Below are 15,415 nucleotides of genomic sequence, written 5' to 3'. Positions count from 1 at the left end.
ACTTATTTTTAATCTGGGGTTTAAAGGCTTTTTCTCTTTCCAAAAAAAAAAGTCCCACACACAAAGAAAGAAATTCAATGCAAACCTCTGTTTCTGTATCATGAAAGCCCCTTCAAGCACCAGAGTAATCAATTTCTCAGAGCTTGTGTGGTCTACAGCAAAAGCCAAAGAAGGTATTTAAGTTTATACAGCCTTCAGCATTTTGATGACTTGATTTTGAAATACGACATTGTTTAAATCTCAGATCATTTTTACAGTTAGTTATGTCTTAAGAAAATGGTTGCTGTCAGTAGAAAAAATAGAAACAAAGGAGAATAAATGAAATTCAACCTGGTTTTCAGCTGTTTGCCCATTCTAAAATCAGAGTAATTCAAACTTGCATCATGAAAACTGTTACAATCATAATTACAGCTCCCTTCGTTATATTCTACCCAGTCTTATTTCAGCACCAAACGCTTTGGCTCATACTAACAAAGAAAAAGTATTAAATAAGAGCGGTGCTCCGATGCCAAGCACCACCAGATAAGCATCCACACAAATTTACAGGAACAGTAAAGCAAATACTTTGTCAGATGCGAGAGAACCCTCTACCTTTTCTTGAGCAGAAAGTCAAAGGCAAACCATAAATCACTTCAGGATGGGGAAAGGAGTTCTTGTCCTTACGGTAACCCCAACTTCCCACCATGACAGAAGACCGTCTTGAGACAAGATTTTACAGCTGGGATTTAACTCACAGGGTGGAAGAAGTGTGAGATAGAGCACTCTTGTAGGTAGGAACAAACTTCTCCAACAGGCTTCTCAATCTTTCATCAGTACATTTTGGATCCAATTCACTTACCATGTGGGAACAGCAAATGGGGAACAAACTGTGAATTCAAATAACTGTAAACTCAGCAAGATGTGGAAATAAAACACAGATGGTGCACTTCAGATTAAGGGTCAGCGTTTCAGCATCGCTTTCCACTTTTACATTCTGATAGGTGATGTATAACAACCACCTCCTCCTCGAGACAGCGCTCTAATTAAACCATGAGTCACTTAGGAAAACAAGGAGGCAAGTGATACCTCCACAGAAGCCTTCCTGCCAGTCAAGAGGAGCTAAGGTTACTTTGTTAAGCTGTGGCTCATGGTTTAGCTGCTTGAGGATTAACATTTGGGAGTGGAAGTTGTCCCTGCTGGACAGACGCAGATGAAAAGAGTTTCTTCAGCTTTTCCAGCTCCCAGGGCTGCTGCCGCAGGGCTGCTCTGCCTGGCAGGGCTGTGCCCAGCACCCAGCACAGCCGCTGCCACAGCACCCGCTTGGTCCCCTCTTCACGACCTACATCTCCAGCAAGGTTTTGCAGAGGCTGCCCTGATACCTGTTTGCAAAAGCCAAGAACACAACCACTGCTACTAGCGTTACCCTGTACCAACCCTTATAAAGGACCCAGCACTAAAACACCTCTGGAGATCTGCATCGTGCTTGCCTGAACATTGGCTTCATTCTATTCTCTAAAACCAATTTTGCCCTAAATCTCAGGAATGGAATTTAGGATGACTTTATTCTTGCTGTGAAGTGTTAATTGCATGCCCAGGGCCCTCTAGGAAAGGGGCTGCTTGTAAGCACAAGTTCAAAGAAAAAATAAAGGTGTAAGTACAGATTAGATGACAGAAGAACTATAAATCTATAGAAGCTTGAAATGCCAGATAGAGAGGAGCAGTAGTGATTGTAAGGTGACTATTAGCTTCAAAATATGCCGGAGGTTGTTTATCAGATCAGAGTTAATGAGGGAGAAATCTAATAGTACTATAATATTAAATTTACCATTTTAATGGTATCATCAATGTTCTATAATGTGGGCAATTTACAGAATGCCTGTCAATGTGATTCTCCAGTGTGGTTAGTTACACAGGAGCATCACTATCGCATCTCATCAGCTGATCCCTTCTAGAAAACACCGGGTGTTTTGCAGAGGATTGCAGACAGCTAAGTGAGATAGCAAACTATATATTTAAAATTACAGGAATGCAAAAACGGGAAAGATCTTTATGAGCATTATGGGATGTTTACATTCCTGAAAGAACTGGGTCCAGCTCTGCCCCACTGTTGAGTCCAGCCTTCCTACTTCTGCACTGCCACTTAGTGTCCTGCTGGGTTTTCCTCAACTCTCTTGCACATTGTGCTGGTTTTGGCTGGGATAGAGTTAATTTTCTTCATAGCAGCTCGTTTTCGGGGCTCTGTTTTGGATTTGTGCTGGAAACAGTGTTGATAATTCAGAGATATTTCAATTACTGCTGAGCAGTGCTTACCCAGAGCTGAAGCCTTTTCTGCTTCTCCCCCCACCCCACCAGCGAGGAGGCTGGGGGGGCACAAGGAGTTGGAGGGGACACAGCCGGGACAGCTGACCCCGACTGACCCGAGGGATATTCCAGACCATATGGTGTCATGCTCAGCATGCAAAGCTGGGGAAGAAGAAGGAAGGGGGACGTTCGGAGTGATGGTGTTTGTCTTCCCAAGTCACGGTTAGGCATGATGGAGCCCTGCGTTCCTGGAGATGGCTGAACACCTGCCTGCCCATGGGAAGCAGTAAATGAACTCCTTGTTTTGCTTTGCTTGTGTGTGTGTGTCTTTTGCTTGTCCTATTAAACTGTCTTTATCTCAACCCACGAACTGTACCTTTCCCCCAGCAGGGGCAGAGCAAGCAAGCGGCTGTGTGGTGCTTAGCTGCCAGCTGGGGTTAAACCATGACACACGTCTTACAACACTTGCTGCTCTTCCCAAAACCTTACATACCTGGATTTAGGAGAGCTGAAAATAACCTCACTATTCAAATACATTTTCAGCTCTCATGTATTAGCCCCCTCTAAACAAAAAAACCAAACACCAAAACCCCCACACCCTAGAAAAACATGAACAAAGATGGCAGTAAGGGCTCAGAAACTAACAGGAAATGAAAAGAGTCAAAATATCCAGTTTCAAGTTTTTTATTACTAATTCAAGACCTGTGAACAGTAGGAGATGGTAATGCTGCGTTTATAATTATCCATCTCCTCACGTATTCAAGGAAGAGCTTGCTAAAAGTAGCAGCTTCTTAATTTTGAGTTCCTCCTTCCCCTGTCACCTGCCCTAGTCCCTCAGTTCTGAGGTTCTCCAGTTCAAATCCCTGATACAGCAAAGATTACCTGCCCATTTTTAGCATATGACAATTTCCCATTAAGTAGCTTGAAATTTGGTAGAAAAAATTCCATACTGTAATGGCAGTATTTGAGTTGCCATAATGGTCTGAGGTAAAAATGAAGTATTATCTATTTATCTAATAAGGGATACTGCTTCTTCCTACAGACCTCCTTTTACCAACATCAACATTTGCTTACTGTTTTTTCACCTGGTAAATGAAGTATTAAACCTGAAGTTTAAAGAAAAAGCACAAGTAGTGAATGAATGATGAAGTAGGAAATATAATTCAATAGCAGATGATGCTTCCAAGGGTCTTTGATGTTTTTCTCCACCTTCAGCTCCAAAAAGACCCTGCAAGTCGAACTGCTAGATCACTACCCACCTGATTACTCCGTGGTACACATCTCATTTTGAAGATACATCAGGCTTTCAAAGAGCCATTTATTAAACATTTCCATTTAAATAATAATTTTCACAATCCTCAGTGAAACAGATGTATTCTCTCTTAAATCAGTAATTAAGAGCAGCCTGGGACATTACGAAGCCCTTTAAAAGGAATTCAGGGAACTAGTGTCCCCCTTAAACAAATCTGTTCTGGCAATGACCCAGGAATCTTGACTTCATAACTCAAAGCTCTAATTATTCAAGAGGACATTATAAAAAAAAGGATACATCTAGACTGTTATGACTAATAGGAAAGATGTATTTCTCCTTCAATAGGGGCAGAACTAGAAATATTTGTTTTATTTGTTCTACTTTCTTACTCACTGGGGGTGGGGGGGAAGGAAATCAATGAAGATTAATTTACAGAGTTATTCCTACTAAAGGTACTGGATATGACTCTCCCCAAAGAAAACCAGCTAGCAGAATCTAAACAGCTTTATAAATGATTACACGGCTAATCTCCTCTCTGCTGAAATAAAGAGAGAAAGGATTTAGAGGACAAATACAGCACGCTTTATGTGAAGAAGCATGGTAATGTTAAAAAAAGGGTAATTGTTTGAAGATGAAATGTAGCAAGTCTGCATCCCCATCAAACCATCAGGACCTTGCATCTGCCATTGCCCTGCGGGGCTCAGAGACTGAATAACAATATATGTGACTGGGAATCACGCAGGCGTTTCCTCCTCTGCAATGCCACTGGTTTTGCCCACACTACATTGCAGGTACCACACTGGACCAGAATAATATCATATAAACAGGATTTTCAGATGTCCTCTTTTCAGTACTGACATCTTTGATGAAGGAAGCACAGGATTTCTGTAACTGTGAAACCACCATGCAAATCAACACATCGAAGCACAAACACACACTTACACAGAGCAATGGGTGCTTTCTAGAGGGAGTTAATTATGGAATACCAAATGTGAATCCCAAATGTAAATGTGAGTTGAAGAACAGGTTAAAGAACAGCTATACATTTAATTTTTCCTTATTCTAAACTGTTCCTTTTGCCTGGACCACTCATTCTCTTGGCTTGTAGCATAATCAATACACTGTAAACCTTGAACAGATACATGGTGGTAGTTGAAAAGAAATCAAACTGCCTCTATGAAATCAAAAGCTGGGATACTGCAGCCATCACAAAAGATCTAATCAGGACCCTGGGAGGTCATATGAAAAACTATGGCAGGACAGAGCTGGTTTTGAAGTAAATGATGTGGGGTATTTAATCTCCAACCCTTCAACCTCCAAACAGCAGTACCTGCTCTCAGCTCTGATTTACCCTCTGCTTTCCCAGAGACTCACAACCTTAGAAACCTTTATGTTTTAAAACATATGCACAGACATTGTTTGCACTACCTAAATACCCACTCGCAGATGCTTTGCCATAGTACAAAGCAACCGCAATGAAAAAACGCAAAATTAAGTACACTAGGGTCTAACAAAGAAAACAAAGAAAACTAGCCGTGTCATCTCTTCCCACACTTCTTACCCAAATCTCCTTTGGCAAGTGGCATGGGAGAGCCTATAAGGCTGAGCTCTTCTGCTTTGTACTGTTCTCTGGTGCCTCATGCAATTTCAACTGGGTGTACAGTGAAATACAAAAAAGCTATTCCTCACAAATGGGTAAGCAGATGGAGCAATATTTGCTATCATAAGTGCTTTTATTTCCAAATGTTAAAAAAAAAAAATATATATATATATATATACACACCAAATAGTTCCTCTGGCACAAAATGCACTATTGATCTGAAAGGACAGACCAGATGGAAAAGAAGGTCTGAAGTCTCCTAGATTAAACAGAAATTACTGGCTACAGAAAGGCACTAAACTACAGAAATATTGGCCCTGTTGCTCAAAACAGGGCATTTTTCTCTCTCAAAAGTGAAAACACATCTGGTTCACTAATATGTGAAATAATTATATCCCTGAAAACTGCAGGGGACTCCACTGCAATTCAGCACTCCCAGTAACACAGCTACAAGGATTTTCTAAATGCGCTGGTTACATTCAGGATACAGTCCCTGCTGAAAATACAGGAAAAAGTAAATGTGTCTACATTAGCAGGCATGGAAAATACGTCTCATATTCTTCAGAGTTAGATTAGCTCGCAAGAAAATGTTCTTGAGAAAAATTATCTTCACATACTGCTGGTACCTGTATGTTGCACCCTAGTGATAAGGACACTGTTTTTAAAATATTTAAAACTTTTTCCTAACATAAATCTTGTAAACAATTAATTATTTTTCATGTGTTAAAAAAAGGATCAGCTTGCTGTTCATCACCTTATCAGTGTGGGCCTTCAAATGAATATTTCATAGACACTGCAACTTTTTCTCATTACAAAAGCAGAATTACACCTCTAGGAAGGGAACAGCAACAAAAGGTACTTGGATAATAAATACGGCTGCAGGTCTGGAAAGCTTTTGAGAATTCAAAGAACATTTGTGTACATAAACTGATGATTTATTGCCTGTGAAGAAAAATAATGTACACTGTCAGTGATTATGTTTATCCTTAATAAAAATTAGTAACTAAAAATAACTTCAAAATTGTGACTCAAATATCCCCACATGTAAAAACACATGCATTTGTAACATAAAGGTCTTTCTGCTTCACTTCAACAATTTTTCCCAGTATGCTGATACACTATTATACTCAATATTCTAAAGAAAAGAACCTACTGTAAGCTGCTTTGCATATGCCTTCTATCAATTCATTTTGAAGTTCAGAAATACCTATGGGGAACCCAGTGCTACAGGACTTTAAAAGCTATCCTGGGAAATCACCTAAGTCTGCATGTTTGACAGCAGGTTCATCACCCCTCAGCCCATTTAGTCTCTCTGGTCCTCCATTCACTGCAAATGATGGTGGTTACGCACGTAGCAGCTTATCCAACTCCTGGAGCAACTAAACTACCCTTTGGTAGTTCAATTACCTATGAAAACATTTAATGCAAATAGTAAGATTCAATGTGCTCTTCTACATCCACTTACTAAAGTTTGTCCCATAAACACTGTGAAGTTTCTATATTCAATATTATTGGTTCTCCTCAGAAAGGAGACTTTTCCTTTGCACCAGCAGATCGCTTGGAATAAAGAAACTTATTCTCAAATTTCCCACTGAAATATGAGAGAGCTCAGGCCAGTCCGGTGCCTGGGTGTCGCTGTCTTTTTCTAAGCCTCCTTACAGATCACTCAACACTTACTTACACTATTGATTTTCATCCATTTCTTTCCATTTTGCTCCACGTTCCCCTGTAAGACTAACCACAACAATTGGAGCTACTGTTCTGTAATTGAAGACAGAGGAACAGATCAAACTCTGGGAAGGTGACAGAACAGACAGCAGAAATGAAAGTGGTAAATCTCTAACATTAAACTCTCCAGCCAATTAATCCCAGGGCATGTACTTGTTTTGGGAAAGTGAATAAACTGTTGAATGATGACCTCCTGAGGTTTTAAAAGCCAATTTTGGGAAGAAGAGGAAGAAAAAAAAAATTGCCACAGAGTGTCTAGCCTGACATCTAAGACTTAACTCCAGGCTAGCCATTACATTGTCCCTGTTTCATCTGCCATCAAAAAGACCTTGCATTTTCCAGAGTTTTCCTTTGTAAGACTGCAGCCTGGCAAAGAAAGGAATTGCACAGTACCAAAATAAGACAAACGCAGAATATACGTGAATAAGGAAGGGACAACTGATCTGTTATTTCAGTCACATGTGCACCAGGTACACTGTTTTGGCAAGTAAAGGTGCAGATGCCAGATCCACCATAGCTGCCTCTGCATGTCGCACAGGACTCAAACAAGTGGAGAATCAAGTAAACGTGCTCAAAGGAAAAAAAAACCATATGTCAAGATAAGTTTTATGGAAATAACATCATCTCTCTGGTTCTTCTCGATACACTGTGAAAAGAAAACTGCTGTCAGGTTTTTAAGAATAAGCAACTAGGACAAATGGCCAGTACTGCTTGTTTATTTTAAACAGATGCCCTCTACCATCATTTCAAAATGAGGAAGAGAATCCTGTCTGTTCAACCTTCCATGAACAGTGGTTTAGACATGTTGCTGCACTGTAATGTTAAAGTTGCTATTGTATGTCTTTCTCAATTAACATTATTGTACAGATATCCCAAGGTAAGGCTACTTGGAAACACCTATTTAATGGATATATTCTTACACGTACTTCCAACTAATCACATTTTCCAGTAAGTAAATCTTCACATACAGCAATCCTGTTTAGTGGAGTTCTGGTCCTAAGAAACACTCTGTGAAACCTAATGCCAGGATGTCAATACACTCTACATCACGGACTCTCAGCCTCACCCCAAATCAGACGTAATGCAAGTCACATCAAGTTCTGTAACCACAGGTGGACTCAGACATGCCACAAGGCGCCTCAGCAAGATGCCTCACACAGTGGGTAAACCTGCCCTTTTGCTCTTAAGTGTTTAGGCTGGCAAAATTGAGCTGGAACAAGTGAAATCCGCACTAGAAATAAGCGGTGGGCAAAGTCTCTGCATCAGTCAAAGCACTTCTGGTACAGTCATGGCCAATCAGTAATCATGAAATTGTTGCCAATTCAGTGTCTACTCCAAGCTCAATGGAGCCATTAACTAGCCCACAAATAGAGCATTATTTCTGGTGATCTTCATTAGGCACATCAGAAAACAGGAAAAATGTGGTGCTTCAAAACAAAACGAGGCAAAGGGGATAGCTTGAGACTGGACCAACATCTTGCTAATCTGGATGATGTATTTGAGGCTTTTTTCTAGTTTTGACAGTGGATCGTACATGCTAGGAATGAGAATAGTTATTTATCTGAACGTGTAAGGAGAATAACTTTTGCTCAAGTTTAAGGTGCTGACTTTTCTTAAGCAGAAGACAAAAATACTCTTAAAGTCTCTGACCCAGCATGTGAAGCTAACAGTGAAATGAGAGCATCAGAAAGAAAGTAAAGGAAATTTTAACACAGTTGGTTCAGCTGAAATAAAAGCTAGTTCAGTGGCTGAACTGCACTAACTCTTTCAAAGATTTGTACATTGCAAATGCATGGCTTCCTTAGCACTTATGCACCATCCAAATGCATAAATAAGGTGTCCTGCCTCTCTTCCTTACCCTGGCTCAGTCCTAGATTAGGATGCTGAAGTTGTATAAACCAGAGGAGAATGCTTTGGGTCTGTAAATAAACCCGTGGGTTTGGTGTGATAGTAACAACAGAGCACTCACAACAGCATGACAGCCAAACTTGGAGGGCACCTGAAAGCTTGTCACAGCTGTTGTTTACTACAGATCTTTGCAGAAAAAAATCAGCTCCATGGGGAGCAGAGAGCTGAGGGTATGAAGACTTGGAGGAAGCGTGCTGGAGGGGCAGAGGGCACCGAGGAGCAGGGGAGGACTTCAGCTTGCAAAAATAACCATGTGGTTCATCTGCTTCTTTCAATAATACTTCACTTTTGTGTCCATTTCAGGGTCTCGTTTCTTTATGATAGCTCCCACGTTTAGGGAAGAAGTCCTCCAGTCTCTCAGAAAACCATCTCTGTGTCACCCATTTAGGCAATGCTTATATCCCCTTTGGGAGCTGACATCATCCCACTCCCTTACTCTCGATTGTTCACCAGAAAATAAAGAAAATTCTTAACCAACTCTCCTAAAGTAAAAATCTAAATGATGCTTAAGCAGTGTGTCATTATCATATGAAATAACGAGGTCAAGTCGAACTTTCCGCATCTTTCCTCCCCTCTGCTTGACCTCTATCTTCTACAAAAGGCTAGAGCCGTGTCTTCGCTCGGTTCCCGAGTCAGGCAAGCACGCAACTGTGTGGGAAACAGAAGCCCTCCGGGTTTTCTCACCGCCTGTACCAAACCAGTCAGAGCTAAACCACATGGGATTCTTACTAGAATTTCTGGGGAAGAACTGGTTAACATCGCCTTTCTCCATTTTGCATTTACTAATTATCACTTCATTCAGCCCTTATTTTAGTGCAACAAAAAGCAGCTGTCAGGCCAAGCGTGCTCACTCCAAGTGACCTTGTGTTCTTGTTTGTGTTTACCACATAATCAGCAGAGAATTCCATTTTCAAAATACAAGACTTCATAATCCATTAGTACTAGAGATTGGTCCAGGACTCTGGATTTACTGGTCACGTGTACCAAGGAATAAAAATATGAGTGTACAGCTAGATTAATCTCCAGACCTGTAAAGCATCCCAACCAACCGTGCATGCAGCAGTCTCATTCAAATTCACATATGAATATTAGCACCATTCTTAAAAGCTACCACTAATACCATCCCCACAGCACATGAAGAAAAAATTAAATGCTACCTGCTTTACAACTCAGAAAGTATGGAGACACACAATCACTAACTCCACTTCTCAGATTTTCCATTTGTTTCATAAATGGAACATAAGTACTGATGTTCTTATTAATACATCAACAACCTATATTTCCCCCAGCTATTTCTAAAAGGCAGGAATCACTTTCACTGCTCTTAATTTTAAATTAAAAGTCTTTAGTGAGTCCAAGCAGTTTAGCTCACCATCAAGTTTAATAAATCAGAGAAAAGAATCAATGGAAAGCATTTCAAAATGTAACCTTGGTAACGCACAAAATGCTTCCACAGAACTTACACTCACTTGCTTTATTTGCTGCTTTAGAAATTGGAATATAACACATAGGCAGAAGGACATTAGCATCACGACATTGCATCTCTCGAGCCTAACATTGCACGTGCTCTCCTAGAAGGCACTTTTCGCAGTACACTTTAAAAACCTGCAGCCTGGCAAGTTAGATGATTGAAAACTAATCATATTTCACGTTGGCAAAATGGAAAATGGAAGTGTTCAATACAAAATAATAATCCATATTTATTCTTTATGTCCGTGCACAGCACTTTAAATGTAATTTCGTCCATGCTTTCCACTGATAAAATGAGAATAAACTCAATGGTGATATACAGCATCTGCCATTTGAAGAATCAACATTTGTCAGCGTTACCACACAATTTTAACCATGGTCCTACACAGCTCTCCTGCATGCAACAGTTAGATTGAAAATGGCTATTACGCCACATACCATTATGTGATATTTATTGGCAAATACCAATTTTTGAATAGCAACTTCATTATTCAATATTTATATAAGTCTACCAGGATAAACAACCTCTGATTTATGTTGAGATAGAAAGCTTCAAAATATTTTGCTGCTTATCTCAGTACTCTGTAACTAAGATGTCTACTAGTTCTTATCCCAGCCTGATCCGAAAGGCACACCATTATTCCCACAGCTCAAAGTTAAGCAGAAAAACCTTTCTTTAGAATAGCCTCTCCTGGCAGCTGGAGAATGCCAAACAAAGGTGCAATGAAGTAGTATCATTCTCCTCTCTTCATACATCTTCCCAAAATGCCAACGACAGTCTCATTTTGAGTAAAGATTCTGATCTTCTAAAGATTACCACCCTCCAAACTTCTCAGTTTTCGTCCTGGTTGTTTTTTTGAGTGAAAGGGAGCATTTCTTTCTCAGCTTCACTAACTCTTGCTGCTTATCTCCTACTTGAATTGAGCATGACCTCGCAACAGTGGCAGTTGCCTGCTACAATGGCACCCAGCCATAAAATGCTGTTCAATTTCACAAGTTAAATAAGCATCAGAAATAAAGTTCTGCTAAGGAAATAAAAATAAAAGCAGGTTTTTTATTCATAAGTTTCAAACCAGTAAAAGAACATTCACCATAATTATGTTAATGAAGACTATTTCTAAGGCAAGCACTCACTTCATGGCTGGTTTTTCAGGGTTTTTTCTCCAAAGTAACCTTCACAGGCTTGCATCAAACTATCAACTGTTTCAAAAAGGTAATCAAAAAAGCAGAGTTCAGGGATGAACTGTTCTCCTTTTCATCCCTACCTGAACCCTATCTGCTGCCACACATGGAAGTCTGCCCAAGCTGAAAACCGAGTCTCCTCCAGAGCTGTGTACACCACCACATGAAGGCTGCCTCAAAAAAAAAAAAAAAAAAAAAAAATCTACTACATGTAATCCACCAGGTCAGTGTTTTGTTACTTACAAGGCACAGCATGGCGATAAAGGTTATCTCTAATAGTCTGCTGCAGATCGTGATCCGGTGATCCTTTCTGAAACCTCTGGTTGAGATAATGTCTCAGGTCTTTGTTCAGTCTGCTTCCTGCAAAGAAAAAACAGCCATTTATTTATTTCTAAATGCACACAATTAACATTTCCAATTCAGGCAAATGTTAGACTTCTATTCAGAGTCCCCTAAATTATGGCATGCTGACTTTACGAGCGGAGGCTCATCTTCCTCTACAAATGGCTAATTACCAAAAATAACTCGCTGTAAACAAGAGGTCTCTCTTGTCTCATAATGCATCTTTCTTCCTGTGGTGTTAAACAGATCATCATTCCCTTTTATCACTTATTTGTCTGAGCAAATGGAGAAAGACAGATGATGTGAAAAAGAAGAAAAATAATAAAGGTAGAGTATTGCTTTTTGCAACTCATTGGAGGGTGAGCTGGGCAGACAGACAGAAGGCAAAGGATGCTCCCATTGGAGGTACTGATATAGCTGAACATGGCACAAAAATCAAACAAGTGCTATACTTTCGCTGGTATCTACCCCGGCACAAAGCAGAAGTTAGAAAAGAATTGATTGAAGTAGTTAAGAGCACCCAAAGTCCTTAAAAACAACATAATAATATCCAACACTTTTCACTTAAATCTGTTTATGTCCCCATTCAGTTTTGAATACTTTCAGAAGTGTGTGAGAATAAAGATAAATCAGTTGGAAACAAAACAACAACAACAAACAAACAAAGAACAACAACAAAAAAAATCCAAACAAAGAAAAAGAAACGTAGTTGTTAATGAACATTGCTAGTTGCTAAACACCAAATCCTTTCTTGTAGCAGAACATATGAACTGGAGCAACTTAATGAAGTCTTTTCCCAGAAATGAATTATTTCCAGGTTTGGAATAACATTGACATTAATTTGACTGAAGAGCAAAAACAACCCAAGAACATACAGCGAACAGGGATAGAAACTCTTCTGTTCTAAAAAGAAAAGAAAAAAAACCACTGGAAAAGCCTCAGAGAAACACAACCAGGATGATTAAAGTCTGGAGGAGCTGCCATACAAGGACCAAGAGAGCAGGGTGAGATGCTGTTGCAGACATCGATCTCCGACTGGCTGCTCCCTGCCTCTCCCAACACAAGGACAAGGGGACAAAAGAGGAGACAAAAGCTAACGGGAGCTTGGTTCAGAACCATGCAACAGTGGCAGTAGTTCACACAGGTTGTGGCAGGTCTCCTTGCTGGAGAACACTGTGGGTACAAGAAGCTTATTGAGGAGCTTCAAGGGGAGACTGGAAAAAAACTTGGAAGACAGAGCCACTGGGGGTTGCGAAAGAGGGTGTAGCAAATCCCTTGAGCCGAACATGAACTGCTGGTGGCTGGGAGACCTGGGAAAAGAAGTGGGGGAATATCAAGTATCTTGCTCTTTTCCTTTCCTTTACTAGGCATCTTATTTATGGCCACAGCTGGAGCCAGAATGCTGGGCTACACGGACCTTGGGCTGAACCGCTGTAGCTGTTTCTATGGTCTTTTATAATTTGCATTATGAATTTTTGGATTGTGAATATGTAAAGCAGAGATTATCTCAATACTTGTTGACACATCACAGTTGCAGATTCCTGGCTGGAGCCTCTAGGAATCACTGCAGAGCAAATCAAGAATAATAATACTGCAATGGATTGCAGTTGGACAGTGGGTCTGGGAGGCAGCAGCGGTACCAGGCAAATGAGAAGAAGAGTGCAGGCTGTTAAATGACCATGGGCAGGAACAGCCTATCTGCCTAATGCAGTCCTGCAACATTTTAATGGAAACGTTAGTTTAGAAAAACAAAACTAAACACAAAAAAACCCTAGACTGAAATACTAAGTCAAATTCTAAAAAATAAATAGGTGATTTGTATTTAGGTTCTCCAGCTTTTTTTTTTTTTTTTTTTAATTAAATCTCTTACTGAAGAAAGGAAGACTTAGGCAGCAGGCCCAGCTATTAAAAGAAGGAAAATTTTTAAAGACCAAGATGCTCATTACAGAAATGGCTCAAACAACAAAACTGAAATTAAGGCAGATAAAACTGGCTCAACACACTTCCCTGAGTTACCCCAGCAACACTCCTCACTCCAAGAGCAGATTATCAACCCATTTTCTAACAAATGTTCTCCAGTTATTATACTATAGAAATGGTTTCCCACATAGGAGGCACTTGGAGGGCTTGACAGACCTGTGGGCTACAGTTTTCCAATATCAGAGGTGACCTTCCAAACTCCAGATGTTTGATTTCATACTACATCATTTTGTTCCAGAGGGAGACTAGGCACAAAAAAAGAGCACCTGCTGAAATAATAAAGCATTTCTTTATCTTTTAACTAAACAGTCTGTATTTTTCTTTGCACAACAGATAGTAAGACAAGGTGGTTTCTCATAGCAAAAAGAACAAACATGACAAGCAGTTTGGACACAATGCTTATTCCAGTGAAGAAATTTAGTGCACTCAACTGCATGTATCATACAACGTAGGCTTTCTCCTGAAATACTGTGTGATTCATGATTCAATGATTTATGTCTCAATAATGTCTAGAGGTGAAAAAGCTCTGCTGAGCTAGGGCTTGTTTGACCACAGAAAATATGCAATTTACTGATGATATCTGCTTTTAGCTTCCCTCTGTGCCCATTCCATCTAGCATCTCAGTCTACTACAGCCCCCGCTGGAAAGTTTGGTTATTTGGTTTATGCAGTAGCTGGGATTTCCCAGCTGAGTCACTGATGCACTAGCCAAGATGGCAGTTACAAAAATAGGGGCTATAGCAATACTTACATTCACATGATTGTCCCCTCAGGGACCTCACAGTGATGCTCATTTCTATTACATTTATTTTAAATGGGGGGCAAAAAAAGGGGGGGAGGGGGGAGCTTGCAAAGCCACATTTTTTTTGCTAAATTCCAGAAAATTCTTCATGGAACTAAAGGTTTCCTGCAGCCCTGGCGGTCTCGGCTCAGCAGCCACTGAGACCACAGCTGTAGACAAAGGCAGGCTCACCCCATGCTACTCACTCCAAAGCAGGGAAGAAGAAAATGACCTAACAGAGAAACTAACTTCATGTAGAAAGCTGCCAAAAGGATCCGCCCTGGAACATATTGGACTCTACCATATGAAATACTTCGCTCCACTCTGATTTTCTTTTCCAAAAATCTCCTCAGGCTTGAGAGGACGTGTGCTTGATATTGGCATTACTTAGTGGATTCTAGTGCTAGATGCAAGTTCATAAACTCTAATAAATTCTTTTTGAGGCCAAAATGTAGGCATCTGCAATTCCTGAGAATCTGAAATACATGCCAGTGACATTACAGCAACGTCCTGTGTGCAAATGGTAGTAGTAAAATTCTTTCTGATCCTCAGGGGCACCCCTTGCTTGTGCATGCTCCCTCTGAAAACAAGTCTCACCCTCTGACTGGCTTCTGTTGCTACACCAACCAGCACCAGACTGGGTGGAAGGGCAGGTGCCCACATCCACCTGATTTTATGCAAAAGTCTTCCCTTTGTAGAGTGCTCAGGAAAATACCTGGCTCCAGTTTCCTTAGAGATGAGCTGTGTTAACTAGAAGTGTACCACTACCCTTCAAAATACTCCTCTGTTCTCAAGGAGATTGGAACTTACATTTCCTCTTTTGAGATCCTTTCTTTTCTTCTCTGCTAAAAGCATGTAAAGAGATCCGATGGTGATAATAGCAGAGGAACAAA

The 15,415-nt window shown here is 40.4% G+C and overlaps 1 protein-coding gene across 24 annotated transcripts in view; it reads right to left on the bottom strand.

The window, feature by feature from the left end:
* The window catches only part of MAGI1 (membrane associated guanylate kinase, WW and PDZ domain containing 1), a 357,068-nt gene that overhangs the window by 163,464 nt on the left and 178,189 nt on the right, over positions 1 to 15,415 (bottom strand). For all 24 annotated transcript variants that reach the window (XM_075053339.1, XM_075053345.1, XM_075053338.1 and 21 more), the window contains exon 2: positions 11,664 to 11,780. In XM_075053339.1, the coding sequence (XP_074909440.1) occupies positions 11,664 to 11,780 (117 nt within the window). The remainder of the gene's footprint in view (positions 1 to 11,663; positions 11,781 to 15,415) is intronic.

The sequence above is a fragment of the Buteo buteo genome, chromosome 21 (assembly GCF_964188355.1).
Source record: "Buteo buteo chromosome 21, bButBut1.hap1.1, whole genome shotgun sequence".
NCBI lineage: Eukaryota > Metazoa > Chordata > Aves > Accipitriformes > Accipitridae > Buteo > Buteo buteo.
This window is presented reverse-complemented; position numbering and strand designations above follow the sequence as displayed.